The sequence below is a fragment of the Buteo buteo genome, chromosome 8 (assembly GCF_964188355.1).
Source record: "Buteo buteo chromosome 8, bButBut1.hap1.1, whole genome shotgun sequence".
Lineage (NCBI taxonomy): Eukaryota > Metazoa > Chordata > Aves > Accipitriformes > Accipitridae > Buteo > Buteo buteo.
Window position 1 is genome coordinate 9,125,368 of NC_134178.1, and position 20,272 is coordinate 9,145,639.

The 20,272-nt window shown below is 41.4% G+C and overlaps 1 protein-coding gene across 2 annotated transcripts in view; it reads right to left on the minus strand.

The window, feature by feature from the left end:
* Positions 1-6,137: 6,137 nt before the first annotated feature.
* The window catches only part of MED14 (mediator complex subunit 14), a 37,743-nt gene continuing 23,608 nt past the window's right edge, over positions 6,138-20,272 (minus strand). Inside the window, exons 17-31 of one of the 2 annotated variants that reach the window (XM_075033570.1) lie at positions 20,095-20,255; positions 19,672-19,818; positions 19,489-19,580; positions 18,179-18,331; positions 17,688-17,957; positions 17,009-17,164; positions 16,333-16,444; positions 15,564-15,695; positions 14,298-14,480; positions 13,379-13,614; positions 12,524-12,703; positions 12,218-12,325; positions 11,655-11,780; positions 10,852-11,041; positions 6,140-7,288 (exon numbers count right to left, since the gene is read on the minus strand). In XM_075033570.1, coding sequence (XP_074889671.1) covers positions 7,215-7,288; positions 10,852-11,041; positions 11,655-11,780; positions 12,218-12,325; positions 12,524-12,703; positions 13,379-13,614; positions 14,298-14,480; positions 15,564-15,695; positions 16,333-16,444; positions 17,009-17,164; positions 17,688-17,957; positions 18,179-18,331; positions 19,489-19,580; positions 19,672-19,818; positions 20,095-20,255 — 2,320 coding nt within the window. In that variant the 3' untranslated portion in view covers positions 6,140-7,214. Of the gene's footprint in view, positions 7,289-10,851; positions 11,042-11,654; positions 11,781-12,217; positions 12,326-12,523; positions 12,704-13,378; positions 13,615-14,297; positions 14,481-15,563; positions 15,696-16,332; positions 16,445-17,008; positions 17,165-17,687; positions 17,958-18,178; positions 18,332-19,488; positions 19,581-19,671; positions 19,819-20,094; positions 20,256-20,272 lie in introns of both variants that reach the window. The other variant, XM_075033571.1, reaches the window with a different exon arrangement.

Consider the following 20,272-nt stretch of genomic DNA (forward strand, 5'->3'; position numbering starts at 1 on the left):
GAGAGGCGGGGGGTGTGTAGGCATATCTTTTTTTTTTTTTAAAGCACCCATCTGCAACAAAACAAATGCAGAAAAACAAATAACAAATGCAGAAGCATGTAGAGGAAAGCAACTTACAAACCTGATTTCAGGACCAACGAGTGTGCTTTCAGATCTAAGATGAATTCAACTTGACTATGACCAACTATCTATAGACCTGGGCACCTGCAGCATAAAAAAGAATGAATTTATTTCTAAAGCTTGCCCTGGTCCCCATTTGTGAGACTCCACGAAATGAAAGGCACTACATAGCACAACAGTTGCTCCCAAGGTAAATTCCAGCCCACAGAAATCAAAAGGAATTTAACATTTCCGAGCAGTCAGAGCTACCCCAAACGCCCATGTTACGCCTGTGCGTTCAGCATGGAGCTCCGTGAAGGTGAGGGACTGCACCTACACTGCTACACGAGAGGGACAGGACCTGGCCTGGGCCACTGGGACAAACGGCCCCGACTGACTCACCCCGCACGCGTCCATACCCGCCCTGACCAAATTCAGCTTGCAGAGAGCTAGCCCGAGAGCTCCTGCACGGAGCCGGGAATTTTGCCAGCCTGCAGGTTCTGCAGGTCAGCGCGGCAAGCCCGACTTCACTACCTGGCTCACTTTTATTTCACAGCGGAAAACACACTCAAACAGAGCCCACCCTTCGGAGACTCCTGCTAAGCAGAAAACTCAATAGCGTGACTGCTGCGGGTTCCCAAGAGCTGCCTGGCAAAAGCCGAGGACTGCAGTTCGGTTTCCCCAGCCGATTCCTGCCATTCTGCTGGTGCAGCGCGACAGGGTGGAGAACACGAGAAGTGTTTTTCCACGGCAGGAGGTGCTGCTGGGAATGCCGCTCGGCAAACAGCTTCTCATATGGTGTCCTGACACATGAACCGAGAGCTGAACTGGAAAACTTGAACCCAAGAGTGCTGAGTAGGTGGAGGGGGTAGAACTAGGTTCAAATATAGGTTAGGTCTCAGCTGGTAGCTCTGGGCAGCTCTGCTCTGGGCACTGAGGTGACAGCTAAGCAGGGGTCTTGGCTAAGGTGGGCTCAACCAGCCTGTTCCAGTGTGGAGGGGTATTCAGTAGTATTTGAAGTTATACTTCAGTTCTCACGCAGTAATGTTAGTAAAACAGCTATTTTAACATAGCTAAATTCCTAGGAAACAGTCAGCTTTGCAGGCTGTCCAAATAGTTAAGGCATATATCCATTTTACCCCTTTTTTTTTAAATTCAAGCTCATTGATGGCAAAACCACTTCTTTTCCTTGTAGCTTTTGATGGGAGCAGGACGAAAGATAGATGTAATTAAACAAGATCTAGCCTGTCCTGCTAGCTGATATTTTAACAGATCGGCAAGTCAAAGCGTTAGCTCTCATTTAATAGCACCGGTGTGTGATAACGGCAGTATCGTTGTCCGTATCGTGGAATTGCTTCTGTGGCGGTCCACGATGAACAACGTGGCTTCTCAGCTGTGCACGAAAATCGTGACGCGCTCCTACAACATTCCAGCGCTTCGCCAGCAGAGGCCTGGTAAGAGGTATAAATTGGGAGAGGGGCGGCTGGCGAGCAGCCCTGCAGAAAGGGAGCTGGGGGGGCTGGTTGTCAGTTTTGACTCAGTTTGAGTCAGCCAAGGGGGCAAACCGCATCCTGGGGGGCATCAAAGACAGCACGGCCAGCCGGACAAAAGAGGGGACGATCCCGCTGCGTTCAGCGTTGGTGCGGCCTCACCTCGAGTCCTGCGTGCAGTTCTGGGCCCCATAATTTAAGAAGGATGTTGAAGATCCTTGAATGCATCCAGACGAGGGCAACAGAGGTGGTGACAGGGCTGGAAGGCATGTCCTGTGAGGAGCAGCCGAGGGCTTTGGGGTTGTCTAGTTGGGAGAGGAGGAGGCTGAGGAGCAGCACCTCATTGCTCTCTACAGCTGCCTGAGGAGGGGACGTGGAGAAGGAGGTGCTCAGCTCTTCCCCTTGGGATCCAGCGACAGGACACGTTGGAATGGTTCAAAGCTGCGCCAGGGGAGGTTCAGACTGGACATTAGGAAGCATTTCTTTCCCGAGAGGGTGATCGAACACTGGAACAGGCTTCCTAGAGAGGTGGTCAGTGCCCCAAGCCTGTCAGCATTTAAGAGGCATTTGGACAATGCCCTTATTAACAGGCTTTAACTTGGTCAGCCCTGAATTGGTCAGGCAGTTGGGCTAGTTGATCGATGTAGGTCCCTTCCAACTGAAATATTCTATTCTATCCTATTCTATTCTATCCTATTCTATTCTATCCTATTCTATTCTATCCTATTCTATTCTATCCTATTCTATTCTATCCTATTCTATTCTATCCTATTCTATCCTATCCTATTCTATTCTATCCTATCCTATTCTATTCTATCCTATCCTATTCTATTCTATCCTATCCTATTCTATTCTATCCTATCCTATTCTATTCTATCCTATCCTATTCTATTCTATCCTATTCTATTCTATCCTATCCTACCTCGAGGAGCAAGGCAGGAGCTCCCATGCAGAGCGGCACCACAGACACCACCGGCAGCTCCCAGCCCTGCACCAGGCTGGCTCCATCCCTTCTTTGCGGGACCGACACGGCACAGATCTGTGCCAAAAGCACAGTAGGGCCCAGGCTGGCCTGCAGCCCCCCCCCGCCGCCCCCTCCCTCCCTCTGCTGCTGCAAAATCAGCTTCAAAGGACGGGAGCGCTTTTCTCTGTCTCTTTTAAATGCAGCACTTACAGTTTTTGCCTGCTGCTTTGCAAGCTTGCCAGCTGCTTTCAAGGCTGTATTCGTCACGGAGGAAGCCTCAAAAAATAAAAGACGCATGAAGGAGCATGCTGCCTGATGAGGGAGCAGCCCCCGCAGCAGCAGGCAGGGCTGGCGGGGCCGTGGGCAGGGTGGGCTGGTGGGAAGCCGGTCCCGGCCCGTGGGGTCCCTGCCAGCAGGTCACCAGGCAGGTGGGGGGCCGTGGGTGAGAGCTGGGGGCTCGCTGGTGGGTTTCCCTGCCCATACGCACCAGGTTACGGCAATGCAGACACGCGAGCGCTTCGAGGCCACAGTGCCGGTTTCTTAAGGGTAGGGGAGGGCTCCTCATTTATTTTTGATTAGCTGCAGTGGCCCTGAGAGGGATTAGACGTCAGGGAGGCAGAGGAGAGGGAGGGGATCCCTTCTCACCTGAACTCGCTCTGCCCTGGGAGCTGCCTGTCCTAACCCACGGCAAGGATGTCAGCAAAACCCTTCCCCACCTCAGACCGGCCTATTAGCACACCACTTTTTTGTAGTTTCTGACAAATTCCCCATTTAGCCTCCGCTCCCCAAAAGAAAGCCTCAGGTGCAGCTGCAACTCGCCCGCTCTGGGACGCGCAGCCTCGATAATGGCCTTTTAAAAATGTGCGGCAGTGGGGAATCACAGGAGGAGTAAAGCCAGGCAATGACAAGCCCAAACATCATGATTTTTCACCCCTACGAGAGCCCTGTTTCACATAGCAGAGACAATTTTCATTGCAGCATTTGCTTATGCCAGTGGCTCCTGGCTGGGTGCAGCAGCTCTCCAGCAAAGTGCGAGGGGAGGGTCCTGCTCCGGGGGCTCTGCCCCTTCCAAACTTCATTTCTCCAGGCAGGAATTCAAGCTGTCCAAGCTTAATCTGCTGTAGCTTTCTGCATCCGTGCTGCTCTGCCCAGCCTCCCACCAACAGGAGTACAACCCTTCCTCACTCAGCATCTCTTATCTTTTGGAGCAGCAGCTGGACGTTTCCTGTAAAACCTATTATGCAGGGTCATTTCCCAAAGAAGTTAATTACCGCTCCGGAAAAATGCAAGGGGCTGAGAATACATGGGGAGAGCATCCACGCAGGGAAGGGGCAGCACAGCACTGCTTCACGGGCGTGCGATGCTCCTGGAGCCAAAGTTAAGTCTTAAAAACATTCCTGAAAGATTACGATCTACCCACTGAATGCCAAACCACTAGTGACCACTGGAACGTCTCAGGAAAAGCTTTGAATATTTGAAGTCAATGTGATTTAATTTAAATAAGAAACTCTCAATTATATTGCTATTATGGGGCTTCACAGCAGTCACAGCTTTGTAACTACAGTCTAGATACTATGTACAGTTAATACATTTCAATTACACATTATTTTATTGAAATATATTCTTATCTTAAAAACATTTGAAATCCATGTACCACAGAAAAATTTGGGTCAGGGGAACTACAACCACTTGAGCTAAAATAACCAGTATAGCACAACTTCTGAAGCGACACCTTTGACAGTTTAATCATAAATCTGATTAAAATGACCCAAATATTCTCCTAGCAGTCTACTATTTTTCATACAGATTTTGCTTTAAAATGCCCACTAACTAGAGTAACTTTCAACTGCTAGATGAAACTGAGCACATGCTTAGAGACAAACTATAGCTCTTGAAAGAAAAACAGCTTCTAGTTTTATGGAGCTTTGTTTTGTCTCAGCTACTTATTATCAGAACTTGTTTCCTGCAATCCTTGTAAACTCAGTTTAAATGCGTGCAGTCTCAAAGGCAACCTGCAGGACACCCAAACGTGTAAGGATAACAAGTGATTTAAACTTAGTTTCAAGCAAAAAGCCCCCCAAAATCTCACCTTGATTCAGCTCCTTGTCTGAGTATTCGCAGGGCTCAGAAAACCTCTCCCCTCTTTTCTATATGAAGAAAACCTTTAACGTGATCTATATTTGTTATCTGGAAAGCCACAAAGTCTATTGCTGTCATCTGGGATGGCTTTTTGGATAGTTAAAAAGTTGTGTTCCCATTTGACACTGGTTAACATTGCTATGCCAGATCTGGGGATCAGTTCAGAAACTGCTATTTTTCTCTGTATAATCCAATTTCTCTCATGCTTGTCCCACAGGCAGGTTTATTAGAAACAATCTATGGGGGCCACAGGATGTGGAGTCACTGCAGGCAGCACTTTTAGTGAAATAAATGGACAATCAAATCTCCCGTAACAATGAAAATCTACAAATAGTCCCAATGCAGCAGCAGGGTACAACATCTGGCTACCAGAAAACTAGACTGAACACATGAAAAATGAAACTTAAAACTGCACTTGTAAACACACACAGTGATTTCTTTGAAAGGAACAAGTGTCACTGGTCAGTGAGAAATGCTTCCTTTTACTAGTAGCGTTTCCCATAAGAATTTAATTATTTAGGAGAAAGGCTTAAAATGTGGCATATGTTAAGAGGAGTGCTGTGTATAATATAAAATAAAACTCAATCCTCCCCTAATCTCAGATTGGGAATGTTCAGTTCGTCACCCTCTGTTACCAGTCTACATATTTTGTTTTCTCTGCCCTGTGGGGAGACATCCCCCCTCCCTTTTACTTTCAAGTGCTGAAGCTCTCGAGCCCCACCAGCACACTCACCTGCCCCTTAGCACTCGGAACAGCAAGTAACTTCTCTGCATATCAGAAAGCTGCTTTTAGGCATGGGAATGCTCAGACCTTGAATCCAGACTGGTAGCCAGCATAATAGCCAGTCTTTTTCAGACATACTTGTATCATCTCTCAATTTTAAAACATCAGTTTAGTTGTGAAAAGGTAGAAATACAAAAGCTTTCCAACTGATTAGCAGCAGCAGCAACATTTAAAGATTGCCAGGGTTTTCACTCCAGTGGATGAGTTTTGTATTTCAGAAGCAGAAACTGCATAACTACCTGTTAGATACACACAGGTCAGAGAAGTACTGATACAGTAGCAACACCCAAAAACACAGGTTCAAGGCTGAAATCTGAAGTAGACACTAACCAAAAGGTTATTTCTAACGGCAAGGGCTTTGAAAGAAACTCATTCATTCATAGGGAAAGAAGCGTTGCAACATTTGTAGGGGCAATAGGCAGCCTTAAAGCCCACAAGGCAGGCTAGAATACATCCACCAAAAGTTTTTTAAAATTAGTTTAAAATATCCTTCAGCTGAGCAGGGAGCTGACAGAGCTCTGCAAAGGGAGTGAGGCAGCACAGCAGAAAGCTACTCTTGCAGGAAGTCAGGAAAGCAACATGAACTCAATAAAAATTTGAGAATACTGATCCATGATGACAAATGGTTAAATGACAGAGTAATTCCTAAGGATGGAAATTTTATTCAATTACAAGAGCCTTCAGTCATCACTGACATGACAGTTATCTACATACAATTAAAAAAATTAAATGTGAGGTTGTTTCTTTCTTGGATCAGCCTCTCCAGTTTGATGGTGTACAGTTCAAGCTTCTACCTTACCTGCCTTTACAATAAGACAAATAAGAGTCTGTTATCATAGAGGTGCCTGTAACTACAAACTCCATGACAGATGAAAAAAGGTGCTTTCCTCCACTAAACTTTGTTTTTGGGACAGAACAGATGTAGTTCCTTACGACTGTAAGAAATGAAGCATTGTTTTAAGTAATTACCAGTTATTTATACAATCAGGAAAATGAACAAACTCTGTTTTCCTATGACTCAGATAGAAGCAAACCCACAGAATAAATAAATAAGGTTTTGGTTTTTAAGTTAGCAGCACAGGTGTGTGTGTGCAAAAACAAGATCACATACAGAGATAGCCAATTAAGTGTGACTACAAGAGATCTGGCCAGTGGCTACAGTGGAGAGGAATAAAGTTTAAGATTATACGACATCCAGTTTAAGATTTTTTAATCCAGTTTATTAAATATTGCTTTTTGGGGACATGTTTACAACAAGCCCAAATAAATTGTTTAAGGATTCAAAGCAGTCATATTAAAATACAGCTTCAATATAAAGTTTGTCACAGTTTTACAGTATTCAAAAATGACAGACCTGCCTTAAAAAAAGACTATTACACCAAAACATAAGAAAAACAGAAAAACAAACAAGTTTGGCATTTTCATAATCTTTATAGTATAAAACAGAATATTAAATCTATTACCAGCAAGCTGATACTTCAATCTATTACCTAGTCTGAAGTGTCTCCCATTAAAACACACTATACAACAGCACTATACAAAAGTCGTGGTGATACTCATTTGATGAAAGTGCATCCCTGAAAAGTTTGCCAGTTTATTCTAGTTAGCTCATTAAAAAAAAAAAAAAAGGTAAAATTAAAACGTCCTCTTTTAACCGAAGGCTTTACTAGATTTTTTTTTTTGATTTTTTTTTTTTTTTTGCTGTTTTGTCTCACTTTCAGCCTTCTTTTAAAAGTGTCTAGGGACGCCCACCAGGGGGCAGCGTAAGATTAACCATCAAATCACGAACGGCTGCAAATATTGTGCATTCACCTGGAACAGGGAAAAGAGACAGGTTAGCATCACTCCACGGACACGCCTTCACACCCTCAACAACCTCCCGAGGCACCGCGATACGCCGGCACGGCTACTACCCCTGTACGGGCAGGGGTTGACGAGACGTGGTGACCGCGAGCGGCAAATCCCAGCAACCTCCAAGGACGTCGGGATTTGTTGGGATTTTAACTGAAGTAGCTCCGGCTTTCCCAGCAGGACCGCTTTTGTTGGTCACAGAATTGCAAGAAGCTCTTAACTTTTAATTGCTTTTGAGTGTCAGATTGAATCTATGCTAGAATTTATCGTACGTGGCACTGCAATCTGAATTTTTCTGGATGTTATTAATTAAAAGCACTACGTCTTACAAAGAAAAAAAATCCCAACCAAAAAACTTTTTCAAGTTCTATTTGTATTGATTAAGAGCAGAAACTAAACATTTCAAAAGACTCAAGTCTGAAACAGCTGGAAGACGTTTTCTGTCCTAAGCCTAGTTTTGGAAGCTTTTCTAATTCCAAGACTGGGCAAAAGTCAGAAATCTGTTTCTTTCAAGCAAATTAATTTGGCTCTACCCTTGACATCTGAACTGCAAAATAAAACACAGAGCAAATGGACTTTTGTTACAAACAGCTGAGAACTAATACAGAGAGGAAAACCCAGCCACAGCTGTCTCAATTTTGAATACCAGCATTTTCTGACAAAAACACACACACATTCTGAAATAGCTTAAAAAAGTTAAAACCAATAGAAGCAAAAGGGTTTAATTAGAACAACAAAAGGTGAAGTATTAGGCAGCTGTGACTTTCGTCTACTGTTTTCTGGTAAAAGAATACAATTAATAGCCACTATCATACCCTGGTCACTGTGGGCTGAATTTTTCCTGTGTATTTCAAGAAACATCATTAGAAGACATTGAATTTTGTTGCTGAAGGAGCAACAGTGTGAGCAAAGAGATAAAAGCAGAGCCTGTGGGGATGTATTAATCCTAACTGCCAAACTAGGGATTCCCAAGATTATTTTGGGCAAGCCATTGTCATATCAAAGCTACAAATCTGGGCTAAATACCATCCACTGCATCACTGAAAATCAGACACTGAAAAATGCTTAGTCATGAAGTGCTTTAAGAAATATCACAAGTCCCTTGAGTTGCTCTCTAAGGGTAACCTCCAGCATCTGTAGGGACTTTCATTTCTTTACCAGACCGATGTCCACTACATAATGCAGGTTGTAGACTTCCAGCTCAAGTTTAACCCTATTATTCCAGGGCATTGATTCCATCTCAGTTCATATAATTATATTTCCCCCAAATAAAATACTTTTTCCCATGGAGGCATAGGTAAAGTGATCTCAGAAAAGACAGCGTACTCACAATGAGTCAACATTTTACTGTTAAACACAGCAGAATGTGTTTGCTCACAGATCTGAAAAGAAAACTCTTCCAAAAGAACTTACTTTTCAGGCACTACCATTTTATTAAGAGGAAAATTAAGCTGAATACAAAATACTTTCTCACAAAGAGAGAAAGGTAAAAAAGATACAGCCAAAACGAGGCAACACTGATTACAGGTTACAATGAAAGTGCCAGTAATATCATACGTGCATGATGGGAAGCCCTGGTCCTTTCTGACTGAAACAGTGAAAAATTCACTTAACCGAGCAAATGGCAATTAGTGCAGCAGAAGAGCTAACACAGGTAGGAAAATCCTGGGTACAGCACAATAGCATCAGAAGAGAAAGGATATGCATCTGGGATCTCCCACGTACTGCTGTTGTAAAAGAAGTCTCCCAACTATCTACTTTCATCTGTTAGCTCTCCTATCACCTTTCAATGGCAAAGAAAAGAAGGTATCTTATTCTCTTACCAGATATAATAATGTAAGTTTTGACAGTAAGAACACAGGAAAATTGCATTTCAAGTGTGTTCAGGGAAGATCCTACTTTGGCTGGAGGGTGGTGGTGGAAATAAATAAATAAATAAATAGATAGATAGATAAATACAGACTCATTCCTTCTCTTAGAAGTCAGAGGAAAGACTGCTAGAAATGTCCTCTGTTCAGCTAGCTACATTCTTCTTTGCCTGGGTAAGGTCCTGCTAGGGCCACAAGCTCTTTTTATACGCCTTTCTTTCCCTGTCTATACTTTGCTCCCTGTACTGCATTCCCAAACTACTTCAAAACTTGTGTGACAAACAAAAATTGTCTATCCTGATCTATCTAATGATCATCAGAAGACATCTCACCTGGGATACTCAAGAGCAGCTTCAACAATTACTCCCCATGCTGCAGTATTTTGTGGAGGGTTTACCTTAAAACACAACTTAGTGCAATATCAAACAGCAAAACAAGTATCTACCCTTCCCCACACTAGGGAAACTCAGTGGGGAAGCACCTTCCAAAAGAAACACCTGAAGTTTAGTTAACATATCTTGAAATAAAAGTGCTATACAAACAACAGTTCTGTACCACATACAGAACTCTTGCAGGTAATCCCACATGCCCTCAAGGCTATTCTCTCTCCTATTTACCTACACTATTACTATATGTTAAACAGAAAATGTGTGTTAATTTAAATCTCATCACAATTTTCAGAAATGTATGCATACCCACACCAATTTAAGATAAACATTGCTCGTGTTCTAGCAATCGAAATAAACCATCAAGCATAGTTAAAATTACCGCATAACAACAAGATGAATAATCATACAAAATAGAAGTAGAATTCAACCTCTGGATTCACAACTTCAATCTATTCACTGAGTTATTGGAAAAAGGCTTTGTTCTTCAGCATGTAACTACAGCAGAACTGAAAGTTACTGTTCTTATGAGCCATCTGTGTACTAGGACCCCAAATCACTGCTTACAGACAACATGCTGCCCAAAGAACCTGCTACTGTTGTTCAATGTTTCAGATATTTAAAAAAAAAAAAAAAAAAAAAAAAAGGCATGACAAACAAGAAGGAAAGCAAAGCACAATGTTGCTCACAGTGCACTACCTACGGGCCAATGAACATTCAGAACAACCTATTTAGCTCAAACACTTCACAGCACGTTTGGTGGACAGAACTGTATGCGCCTCTGTCAGTGTACACACTGACAAAGGAATATACAATCACTCCAATTACCTTTTAATCATTCACAGCACGTGGACAAGTTCTGATAACTATTTTAACATCCCTTTATACTCTACTGTTAAGCTCAATAACTTCGTAATTAACCATGAAAACTGACACTTGACCATAGAATATTTCTTGTGACTCATTCTGGGCCCATCTGTTAAAAAGTATGACTCCTACTGCGCAGCTAGAGTTGGGCCAACAAGAGGTGCATTCTATCACTTGGGCAGAACAGCAAAATCCAGCCTGAATTATCAGTGTAGCCTTCTGCTGTGTTGCCAGTACTTGCTATTAAGTTATGTATTGCCTGTCACATCAGGAGTTTGTAATCACTAAAGAAGTATGATAGAAACCAAGAAGAATTCAGACTTAAGAGAGGTTTAGTTTTACACTGGAGATTTGTCACAGATCTCTGGGTGAAGAGAATATATCTACTGGACATGTACAGTACCTGGTCGTGGTGAATTCAGTTCAGCAAACCTCTTTAGAATATTGCTAACCATCATTGGAGCAGCAACAGAAGAGTTCTGCTGCCTGGGAATGTCAGCCTGTTGCGTTGTACCCGAAGCCATATCATAAATAATTGGGACAATAATACTAACAGCTTCCTGTGGGACTGTTGTTTTCTGTGTTAGCTGGAGCTATGGGAAAAAACAAAAAGTGTGTTACATTGAATGACTGTGTACTTCAGTGCAACTTCCGATACAGTTAAACACTCCAGGTCTACAGACAGCATGCACTTCCACCTCCTCAGTTTTCAGACATCAATTCTGCAGCAGAGGTGTCAATCAGGTGTAGACTATTTTCCTCTCAAAAGAGCCCTACAGCGAGCATTGCCTCAGAGATGACACTAACACAGATTTGTTGCAAACATCTCATTCCTGCTATACTTTCCCAGCACCACTAATGTGTATATCACTTATGCTAGGTGGCTAGTGCCTCAAAGGAGAACAAAACACCCAGAAGTTGAGCATTCGAAGACACCTGAAGCCCAGAGGGAACTGAACTTTATGTCTTGTCAACATCTCCCTAAGAACACAAAACATGAAGAGTTGCTCTGCTTTTATAGGAAGGAGAATAGGAATACTAACTGAACTCCTTATAAGAGATGCATGCAAATCAAGGCTTCTAAACATCAGAACATTTTTAGCTATTGCAGTTGTCAGATATAGCATGCTTATATTTTGCTACTAACCCGTGATGATTTCAAAGACATGCAGTCCACAAAATTTTGAAACAGATAGCTCTACTTACAAAAAACAACATTTTGGATTTCAGCACAACAGCAGGTGTTCCTGGAGGCGCAATTGGCGGTGCACTGGGAGGAATTGTTAAACAAAACTGCACATTCCATTTCAGCTGACTTGCCTGATCAGGGAACTGTTTAGAAAGAGCAGCACAGAGAAAGAACAGCAAAAGGTCTCACATCAGTGACATACGTGGCTACTAACTAGGGAAGCGTTAGAAAGTAGAATGTACTTCTCTAGCTAAACTTGCAGATCTTGCCAAGTTTAGCGTAAATCAGAATAACTCTGAAAGAATTGAGCATAGGGTAAACAAGAATACAATCAGAAAGATTCCAGCCAGCCTATGAACGCGCCTATTGTGCAGTAACATGCCTGCAGTTTCTCAAAATCATCAAGAGAAATTTTCGGAGTTTCCAGGAGAGCTAGTAGTAAAATGAAAACTTATTAACACTAAATAACATATATATAAATTCAGAGTAATTTATATGTTTACAGATGAAGACACAGCACCTTTTTTTCTTAAAATAGAACAACTGAAGTTGGGTGAACTAAATAGAATGGTTAACTTACCAGCTCAAGTTTCATGATGTGTACACAGTCCCTGAGGATATGCGTTGGAGCCCCTAGTAATTTTGTGAAGGCTATTAGGGTGTTTGCTTTAAAAGGTGGTCCTGCAACCTAAAGAAAGACACTGTTTAGTACTGCTTATTTAGATAATAGCTGTATCATTTAATATGGTGACTAGCATGCACAGCTGTTAATTTTATATTTTGCAGACCTCACATGTGCCAATGAAAGTCAGCAGTATCACTCAAAACACCACCAGAGATTAAAAAGCAATGCAAAAATTTAAACAGTAATGATTTGAGTACACACCCTTGTTTCAAAGAACTTCTCCAAAACTTGTAACTCCTCCGATTTCCACTGTCCTGTATTTTCAGGTGTTACTTTCAGTTGCAAGGTCTGGTTGGTTTTGGGATTGAGAGCAACCCTGCACTTTAGTGCCTCTGTCTTAAACATAATTACACCTGGTTCATTGGAGTTTATTAGCTGTAGCTGCATAAAAAGAAGTATCACATTCAATCAGTTATCCATTAAATAGCACTAATGCATACACACATTCACTCCCAAGACTGTAGTGATCAATATGCCCTCTTTCCAGAAAGAAACATGTGATATTTGTATACAGGTAAAATTGCCTTGAGAATGAAGCTTATGCAAGATTTGGCTTCTTCCTCTGTCACTGAATCAGTGCCAAAGTGAAGAGGCGCACATTGTCTGACCCAAACCCTAAAGCAACATTCATGACTGAGTAGTTATTGTCAGCTAGTAACTACTTTCTTGGGCTCTCCTGCCAAGTAGTGGCATCCACAGTAACCCTGTGGCTGTTCTAGTTAAATCCCAACGGACAGGCTAAGCACACAGAAGCCATAGCATCTGAAAATCTGGTCATAGTCTTGCTATCATATCAGATATCAAACTTCACCTAACCAAACAAGCTTTCCACTTCTAATTTGCATGGAAAAGAAGCAGAACTAAATGCTTTTTCTAAATTTTGACACTTTAGATGGCAAGATTCAGAAGTATAGCGCAAGTCCAACAGCAAATACTTGTTATACTTGAAGCATTTCAGTTTGTGCCTGATTTGAAACACATGGAGTACAGAAGCATGAAAAAGAACAGCTGTGAAGTCATACTCACAGGTCAATATTAAAACAACCTAAGCCATACCGTTTCCTGTTGTATGATCCTCTGAAGATGCCTCCTCATAATAACTGATCCAAGGAATCGCTCAAGAGGGGAGCAAAGATAGCTGCCAGCTAGTCCTGGCACAAGCCCAGGGGTAGGAGAGGGCAACAGCAGAATATTCAAGGCACTGTGGGTGAGGATTGTAGGTATGGATGCAGCCCAAGAGCGCTGAGGTAGTTTACGAGGTGGAGGCATGCTAGTTGGCATTGCTTGGGAACCTATTGATAGGGAAAAAGTACTTGCAGTAAGGAAGGATTTAAGCTGAAACATAAGATATGTGTTCACTTTATTTGTTGTCACTATACAGGCAATGAGTTCTCTGGGCCAAAGCTTAATCCTTCTTATTTAAGAATTTGGCTGCCTAGTGATAGGCAACAGATAGACAAAGTCAAAGAATTAGAGTTTCAACCCTCCACCCATGCAAAGTCTCAGTAACATTAAAATCCTACTCCCTTTTCCTCCTTCTGCAGCATGCTAGCAGATAGCAGGTTTGTACAACAAACTCAATGAGATGTAAAGATGGCTAAATCAGTCATGCAAGAGCAGCATTACAATTCTATGATGTGAAAAGTTAATATTTGGGTAAGCAAATATGCCTATCATTGCCTTCATTCCAAAGAATTTTCTCTCGGTCACAGAGCTCAATGTTTTAAGACTAATTTCTGCAGTGCAACAAGAGGCATCAATCCTGCTGAAGTTTATGCTCTATGATTTAACTCGTTTTCCAATTCGTTATAGAAGATTTGAACTAGGACAGAATAAAGGCTTAATTTCCTTAGGTATTTTACTGCACAAGGGCAGTAAGGACTGTTAGGCTGACCCACAAAACTACCAAAAATAACAGAACTAGAAGCGTTAAACATGAGTGTTTCACAGTCGTAACACTGATAAAGAAGCCTACTTGTTCCAGCTCGTGGGGAATGAGAGGCATCTGGGACAGGTGAATGAAGGGAAGGGTTGGCTGGTGACATTCCAGGCATCCGTGCTGCTGGTGATGGACCAGAGACCTGGGGAGATCCTGGCCAGTTCCCTGCACGCTGACTGGGTGACATCATGGTGTATGGTGAGCTTGGGTCTATGGTACCTACAGATGTTACAAGACCGTTATTATTTAAAAAAAAAAAAAAAAAAAAAAAAAAAAAAAAAGTACAACGTTTTCTAATCTAGAAATCTAAAAAAGTCCTACCAAAATCTGTAAAGCATGAAAGTGTTTGCAAGCTTTTAGACTGCATTTTACAACCATATAAAAAACATAATGGTGGGGAGGTGGAAATCAAGATACAGATTGAAAGGTTTTCTGGTTGCATTAAAAAGTAAAATAAAATTGAACGTTAAGGCAAACTGGCATGTTCAACATGTAACGGGTTCTACACTAAACAGAGCTCTTGCCTATGGACTTGAACTTCTACTGCTCCTTAGCAAATGAAAGTGTCAGCTAGACTGTTCCTTATCAATTCAGTATCTTGCAGTTATCTCTGCAAAAGTATCTTTGGTTTTGTACTCTGCTATAAAGACTGATCAGAACAAGGTTCTTAAAACAGTCTGTTGTGTATCTGCCTCACTTTGTTCATCTTGACAGTTAAATTGGTGTGCTAAAATTACAATCTGAACTGTTCATTTATTGTGATCTATGGAATGGTTTCCAATGCATTGTGATTACAACAAACAATTGTTTTGGCAGCTTTCCAAAAAAACTTAATAAAGGAAACAACCAAAAGGCATGTTGCTTGCATATAGGTATGTCAAACCAGCAAGAGTTTGGCAATGTTTTCAAATTGCAAGTATTTGAATTTCTAACCTGTTCCAGTTATTTTTCCAGGAAATGTAAGCAGTGAAAACACCTTAATTAATCTAACAAGAGATAATGCTTATTAAAAGCTGCAGCCATTGTTCTGCTACAAGACCACGCGAAATTTCCCCGCATTAGTAAGCAGGAAAGAGTGACTGATAGTAAATTTTTAAAATGTTAGGAACACCTCAACGTGCCATGCACCTACTTTTGAATACTGTTACGAGTTAAACCCACATGTATGAAAACAACTACTTAAGCCAGTTAAAAAACATGAATTTTTCTCAATTAACTTAGGTCTGCTCCAAAAGACTTAATTTCAAGAAGCAAATGTGCTCTCCCTGCCACTATATATACACCTGCCAACAAAGAACTCACCATGTGGGCTGGCAAAGTTAGCTGTTTGTCCCATTGTGATTCCAAGAGAGGAAGGCGAAGGAGTTGGACCAAAGGATGCTGGTGATGGTGCTCTTAAAGCTCCGCTAGGTGAGCTTGCAGCATGCAAATTTCCTAATCAAAGACATCACATCATTCAACATACACATTTCCCATTTTTCTGTTACAATTTTTTCTATCAACTGCTACAGCTATCTCCTTTTTAGGGAGACAGCACACAAGATTCATGAGAATTTGTTTTTGCACTCAAAGGCTTTATTTTGTACACGCATGAGCATTATATTTTCCAGATTGATTCACCACACAAAGGAAACTTTCCAACATATTTGGCTTGAAGAATGGCATTTCCCCCCTGCCCAGCCCTTCCCCAAATGTAAATATTTTCAGCTGTTGTACTGTAACAGCTGGGAGCAGAAAGCAGAGCTTTGGTGATGAAAAGCTTTTCTGAAGAAGCAGGTATTTAAAATTAACAGGTTTTGATCTGAGCAAGTCATAAGCCATAACAATGAAACGGTCCCAAATACTACAGAGCTGAAGGTAACAGTTTCACTGAATGCTTTTTTTTAGCTTCAAAATCTACTTTAAGACATGCACAGCAGGACTTTGCTTTGCTATTTTTCCACAATATAAGGTGCATTCTCTTGGCTAATTTGGAGCTAAACACAGCTCAAATAATAGAAAAAGCATGCATGCAAAGAGCTGCGTGTATATTTCCAGCACATGATTAGCACACAACTCTCAGCCATCTTACCTGGTGACTGTGTGTGCATCATAGATGGAGATGGTGTCACTGTGTTGTGATAGGAGGTGGGCGGTGAAGTAAGAGGATATGCTCCCGATGCTCCTGCCTGTTTTGCAAATGGCTGGAATTGTCAACACAGGACAACAAAAATTTTTTATCATTTTGTACTAAAACTAAAGTTAAGTATGCACAGGAGAATACTAATGAGAGTTTGGTCCCTACCTATGAAATCTTATAGGTCCAGCAACATGGTAGTTTGATTCTCTGTGCCACCTTGTTCAGTGCTCACTATTTTTTTCAGTGACTTTTTGCAGTTTCTCCTCAAGACATAATACCTCTGCACCTCATTCCTTTTTATCTGCCACCCTGTAACAGCAAAGCCTCCTGACTCTCCCTCCCACCTTTTATCTTAAACAGTGGGTTTCCCTCCCTCAGTCCTTCGCTTCTACGGCAGCAAGTCTCATGTGACCTTCCAAAGCTGCTATTCATATGCTATGGGCTGTTTACACTAGAATGAGAAATGGCAAAATAAATTAAGATGTTTTGCCCCAAGGGGAATTCCACAGCAAAGCAGTTTTATAGTCTCCTTCTCCATTTTTTCCTGCTAATCCTTTTAGAACGCAAGTTCTTAGAAACCTACGGTTGTGGAAGACAATAAACATTTCTTATTTTGCCTGGAGGGTACCTGTTGTTGTGGTTGCTGCGGTGGCTGCTGGGGTTGAAGCTGCGATATCAAGGAATCCATCATGTCTCCTCCAATAGGAGAAGGTGGGTTATCGTCTTCATTTACTGATCGCCTTCGCGCATCCTGATTGCTGTCAACAAACATGTTCAGGAATGTCTGTGGAAAAATCAGTTTTGTTAGCAATTTCCCCATTTAAATTGTATTACATAAACGAGCACAGTATTTGCTCAGCTTTAACACTATCTTTATCAGCTACAGCACATAAGAAACAGGCAGGTCTCTAGAACTAACTACTAGTGGGCATTCATTATATACAGTATGAACAGTTTGCAAAATATATCAATTCATAAACAGAGCTTCTCAGTGGATATTTAAGCTTAATTCCCTTTTTCTTTTAAAAAGGGGTTTTTCATCATCACCAAACAAGAAATGTGGCTCATTAACATGAACTACCTCTAGTTAATTGAAATACCAAGTTTTTTTTTTTCCTTAAAAATAAGGAAAGGTCTACACTTGGAAATAGCTGTTCCAGAACAATTCATTAGTATCAGAACCTACTGGCTGTTGTATCACAGCTACAACTGCCCTGTTTGGACAAGCATGCTCTTCACATCAGATCCATACTTCAAGTTAGAAGCTCATTTATTTACAACATGCCAGTAAACACAGAAACAGTCACCTTTAATCCAGGTGCAGGGTAAAAACCTTCAACTATTTTGCTGTTGTCAAAGAGACTGTAGGCCCCATCACGTATTGCTACAACACCACGACTCCGGCAGTAGATGTCAATGCAGTACATACTCCTAAAAGCCAGCCTGATATGTGTGGGTGACTGTGGCAGAATTGAGAAACACTGATAGGCAGTGTTGGTGCGTTGAGTCAGACCAAGCATGGGCACAGTTGGAAGTTTGTTGATGGCATTTAATGGAGCCTGAGTGTCAAACAAAACCTGAGAGAGAACAGATATTGAGAGATCAGGTTGCTTACCTTTAAGTAAAGGTCAGGGAAAATGGGGCATAGAGGGGATACAACCTTCAACAAGCCACCTTCTGCCAGTGAGATCCGTAAACAATCATAACACACACATCTAATTTTGAAAAGCACAGTTTAATCAGAATTCAGCTCTTAATTATCTTGCACTTTTCTTGAGAGGAGTTTTTAAAATGTTACCTGTAACAACAGTACCACATTTGGTGTTTTATTAAACATCTCCTGGAGCTGGTGCAGAATTGTGTTGTGACAGTTACTGCAACCCGAGTTTGGGCCAACAGTTCCCAGTGAAATGTGGAACTTCTGGAGTATGGAGTTCCACTGAATGCTGATCTGCAATGTCAAGAACATAAAATGGCCTTGGAAACTAGAACAACTACAAGGTTATAACAAGAAAGGTGGTCTGCTTTAATTTTTTTCCCCATTTTTCATCAAACTTCAACAGATTCCTAACTCACCTTCCTCAAAAGTTGCTGAGGTTGGGGGGGGGAAGCGCTGTTAGCTTTAACACCCATTTAGCTAGCTGGATTGTTGGCAACCACAAAACTGGACATTTATTTTAACAAGTCAATCAAAAAGAAAAAAACCCCTTTCTGTCAAAGGTGAGATAGAGAAAATTAAACTCAAGAGATTCAGGCTGCAGAGAACTGATTAATGAGTTGCTGGAGGTGGACTGCTTTTCTCAGTCATATCACACAAAACCAAGAACTGGACATGCTAATATGTAAGGAAGTGACATGCAAAATCCACACTGCTACTCTTGCTACTTATTAACTGTCCCAATAACATGCACGTAGAAATACTCTTAAAAATTCAGCTTAGAAAATGAGCACAAAAACCTTCCAGGAAGCAAATTTCAAGTGCATCAGCTACTTTGCATCAGTTGTGTGCAAAAATATATTCTTAGTCTGTAGTAAGGGTGCACTTACTCCCTCCTCTACCTTGCATTTAAGGCAAGGTTATGAGCAGGTACAGTCAGTAATCGAAGTAATTAATAAGGTGTAAATTCAAATACTACAGAGTAAGCTAGAGTTCCAAACAAGGGAACAGCACTGCTGCAAAATAATTAAGGACTGCCTCACTTGAAAGCACAGTACTACATTTAAAATTTTGTTAGAGTCCTTTTTTCTAAGGCAGAATTAGGCACTCAGCTTACATATATCCATCTACCTCAGTACAGCAGTGACCAGTAGCAATACCACAAGTTTGTCAGAAAAAGGCTGCCACACCAACTTTCATCAGTCAGGAGCATACAACTGCCCTTCCCAAAATTTAAAGCATTGTACACAAATTCTCAAAAATTCTGAACATCTAGTAATCTAGCAAATTTGCAATCTGGCACCCTCTATTCTTGTATTATCTACATTCCTTAGTATTAATTCCACAATAATGTAATACAATGAAATATTTTGTACCACAATTTTGAGAACTCTAAGCCTACCCATTCTGTTTTCAAACATACATTTTAAGTGCACTTCGGAGTTACTTACTGAGCTCCCCTTGGTAGTTCCATAACAAAGGATAAGTTTTCGGTAATTGTAGATACGAACTTCTGAAAAAACGTTTAAGTGGTTGGGTATGTCTTTGAAGAGAGGAGGGAAAAGACTTAGAGTGAGAAAACCATAGTAAACTGTAAACACATCATTTTAATGAAAAGGAGGTGATTTTTGTACCTGGTAAGGATCGTGCAAACTCCAGGACACATTCATACAGCCGAGCGATACTGTTCCAGTCATTAAGGAACATCTCAACAACTTTGCGACCTCCAACTGGTTCAGATAACTGGTTTTCATACGTCAGGTAAACATGACGGGTTGGTCCTGCAGTGTTAGGAGATGGTAAATACTGATTAAACTAGTGGTTCCTAAACTGTGCTTTATAGACTGTGAGTGAACTGTAGCAAGTGACCAGGAAGTGTATTTAAATAATTAAAATGCATCAACTCAGCAGTCAAAATTTTGATTCAGGTACCTTGTGGTTTATTAGAAATCTGAAGAGCTGACAGTTGTCCAATAACACCAAAACATTAGAACTATTGGAACAGACAATGTAAACAAAGAAGCAAAATGTACCAGTCTTCCTAAATAAAAATTTACCTTGCTCCCTGGATGAAGTGCTATTAAGCGGACAGTTTGCAAACACCAGCTCAGCCACCCATGTGCGATTATTTCTACCTTGTAATCGGAAAGTGCAGTCAAGAAGAGATCGGTCCAGAGCCTTCTGCGTTTCCTCATTTACACCTTTACAGGGAGGAATTCTATTCATGATAAAAAA